The sequence below is a fragment of the Sodiomyces alkalinus genome (assembly GCF_003711515.1).
Source record: "Sodiomyces alkalinus F11 unplaced genomic scaffold SODALscaffold_3, whole genome shotgun sequence".
Taxonomy (NCBI): domain Eukaryota; kingdom Fungi; phylum Ascomycota; class Sordariomycetes; order Glomerellales; family Plectosphaerellaceae; genus Sodiomyces; species Sodiomyces alkalinus.
The window spans coordinates 3467298-3470719 of NW_021167081.1; the positions used below are offsets into that span (position 1 = coordinate 3467298).

The 3422-nt window shown below is 53.2% G+C and overlaps 1 protein-coding gene across 1 annotated transcript; it reads right to left on the minus strand.

Moving 5' to 3' along the window:
• Window positions 1-693: 693 nt before the first annotated feature.
• Window positions 694-3082, minus strand: SODALDRAFT_350148 (nucleotide-diphospho-sugar transferase; the record flags this gene model as incomplete). The annotated part of the gene is made up of 7 exons (XM_028613461.1): window positions 694-711; window positions 746-1484; window positions 1569-2023; window positions 2087-2671; window positions 2763-2869; window positions 2948-2975; window positions 3035-3082. The coding sequence occupies 7 exons, from the start codon at window positions 3080-3082 to the stop codon at window positions 694-696; spliced, it is 1980 nt and encodes a 659-aa protein (XP_028467914.1).
• Between the last annotated feature and the right edge of the window lie 340 nt (window positions 3083-3422).

The window sequence follows — 3422 nt, forward strand, 5'->3', positions numbered from 1 at the left end:
TCGTTTATATATAAAAGAATATACCTCTGCATTTATATATTTTGCCTGCTGGATATCCAAATATGCCTGCTATTTAGCCATTCCCTTAATTAAAGAGCTAGGGTAGATAACTAGTCTGGGCGAGACGGGCTAGGGTACTTAAGCAGAACGGTTTCCCCATACAAACACCGTTCATTTGATGTACCTACGCCCGAAGAGTCCACCGTTTTCATACAGACGATTTCCCACAGGACCAGTTGTCAGACCACGGCTGTGCAGGGCCGATACAGTTGTGCGTTGTACGTTTACATCGATATTGAAACGTGAGGTCTCCCCATTGTGTTCCTTATGAAACTGATATACAAAGACGCATGCTCACCAGTCAACGACATGCCAAGTCAACATGCCGTTAGCACTCGCCGACTGGCAATGACTCCGATCGCCATGGCATGGACAAAGTTCATTTTCTACACACTGCCTTACAGTGATGGTAGACCCGAGAGGACAGGGTGCCGTGCAGCATGTGTTATCGGAGCAATCCTGCCCTGGAAAGCTCAGGGAGTCGTTCACCGACACCTCAGACGACGCTTGTCCCCGGGGTCTACCTCACCATTTTTCCACCCTGATTTAAGCTATCCGATGGCACTTCGGACTGTCGTGTACCCAGATTTTGAAGCTGTACTACCGAGCCTTTATGAACTCGAAGCGCAGTGTTCAGGTCGCAAAGACAGTCTGTAGGAGCCCACAGATTTCCATGCACACATACCCACCCCGACCGGGGCTGCCCGGCCTCTGTCACCGCCAAGCTCTGCAAATTGCTTTCTTTGTCGGCACCGAACACCCTGCGGTCGTAGAGTCTCGACCGAGAGTTGACCACGGCAGAGCCCGGAAATTTTTGAGGATCGACTGCAGCGTTTGCGAAAGGGACATCCTGCTGCCGGGCTGCCCTTTCCGTGGGAGAGACGTCTGCCAACCCCGGATTATTTGCGCTGCGGTGCTTCTGTAACCCTTGGACGTAACGTGTAATTGCGGGCATCTCATCCCACGTGTTTGTTCGCAAGAAACTGTCCCAGGGTATCGAGTGACGGACAACGGCCGGTTCAACGGGCTGCTTTACGGATACAAGCTCGGCCTTGTGTTCTGCCCTGGTAGGCTTTGCAGAATGATCATCGGCATACGAATGAGATGGCGGTGACATCTCCTGCCTCTCCTGTCTCTCCTGCCTCTGGGCACTAGCAGGTAGACTGGGTGTAGCTGGGACGGAGGGCCTCGATGACTCTCCAGCGCAGTATACCCGAGACGGTCGTGGCTGGCGACCTTCCCACGGGAACATAGCCGGGGCCTCCGACGACACTGACCTTTCTTTTGGCACCTCGTACCACATATTTCTGGGTGGGCTCGGATAACGCTCCGGGGGAATGAAGGGGCGAAGATCTCGCGACATCTCATAAACTTGGCTGGGGAAGTTTATTGCCTCCGGCTTAGCATCCTGTGGTGGTGGTTGTCTGGAATAGGTCAAAGTTAGCGTCACCTTTCTCCAGGGACAACACAGTCGGCGGCGCAATCTCTCCGAATACTTCTTTTCTTACCTCTGAGCATCCCACGTCTCCACAGGGAGATGACCCGCCCCATGCACTGTGCGTTCTACTGGTGAGGCCTTCTCGCCTACCCCGGTCGGTGCTCCGACATCAGGCGCAGGAAGCGATTCTGAGGGACGAGTTGAAGCTTGGATTTCAGGATCAAAACGATGGACAACCTCTTGTCCGTGCAGCTCACTGCGGGGAGGCTGCGGCAGGTGATGAAATGCATCCGCAGATGTTTCGAGGTGCTTTTCACCTGCGACCCATGCAGATTGCCTCGACACGTCCCCAGTGTTGTGACCATTGCTGCCCTGAGGACCATGGCGGTAATGATCCTGTTCATGCTTACTAGTTGGTGGGACCCGATTTACCATGGTAAAGTGCCGGGCAGCTTGAGGAATCACTGATACCGGGCCGTCCGGCTCTTGAAGTTTAGGTGGCCCAGTGGAATGCAACACTGTTTGCTGGGGAGGGAGTTAGCATACAAGAAGGCAGAAGAAGTAAAGTTATAATCGCGCAGTACGCACCGGACCTCCATAGTGCCTGTCATAGACCGCCCACCACCGGACAACCATTTCATTGAAGGGCGAGTCGCCTTGGTTAGCAGGTCGCCCTTGAAACCACGGCTTCATAGCGCCAATGAAATGGACCAGGTTGATGCTGGATTGGAAGTGGCGGAAGGCAGGAATGTACTGGTAGTGCGCCACTGGTGTTACATTGTAGGTGAAGCTTATTCTGTTATAGCTGTTCTTGAAGTGTATGTTGAGGAGGCCTTGGTCGGCCCCGTCGAAGGATAGTCCCCTTTCCGCCATGGCCATGAGAACGTGGTAATCGTCCAGGCTAGGGGAGAGAACCATGACACCCGTGTTGAAGACGTCAGGCCAGCCAACGTCGGGAGCAGCGGAGAAGGGGGCAGGTATGTCGAACAGCTCGTCGGGGGCTCTATAGGCGAGAACATCAGCATCCAAGTACACAATCCTGGAAAACTGAGTCAGCTTCCATAAATGAATCTTGGTGAACGCGGAATGCAGCTCGGGGCGATTGATGAGCCGGAGGTTAGTCAAATGGTCGTTTCGGATTCGCGGCACTGGGATGACATGATGGTAGACTGTCTAGATAGTTTGCGCTTCTTCAGTATACCGGCTGCGGAAGCTGGACGTACTCCGTAGAAACACGGGGGCTGTAACGGGTTGATCGTTTTACCTTGAGCTGACTAACTGTCTCGGCGGTTATTGAATCGGGTGTTACTAGGACGGCGAGCTGTTTGGCTGTACTGGCATCACGCAACGAATGGGCCAGTACCAACGCTCCTGCGACGTAAAAGGTATTTAGATAAAAGACGCTACAAAGCAGCATAGGATAGTGGTGGCGCATATGTGAAAACGCACCTGGAAGGTATGCATCGTTAAGGAGCAACTATGCCAAACGTCCAAGGGCATGTTAGCTCCTCATGAAGAATACTTCGGTTGAACAACATCTAGAGCACCGAATTGCGGCACGAAGAAGGTGCGGAGCTTCGACATGGCTCTAGCTAGACCAACCGTTGCATAAACGTGATGCCCTCTTGGGTCAGCCATGGGGGAGGTTGTTCGAAGGTGGTCGTGGACTCGTGGCCACCCCGCACTGTTCCGTGAGAAAGGAGTAATTAGATAAGAAATTGGGGTTGAACCAGGTCCCCTGTCTGCCTTGCCTCTAGAGAAGTGATGTGAACGTCCAGGGACGCTAGGTAGTATCCAAAAAGGCTCGGGAGTGGAGGAACTAAAGGCGAGGAGGGAGATGGGGAGGGAAGCTTGAAAACAATCGAACCTAGCTGCATGAGGGGGATGTTTCGCAAGGAAATACGGATTGGTGTCACACCTCATA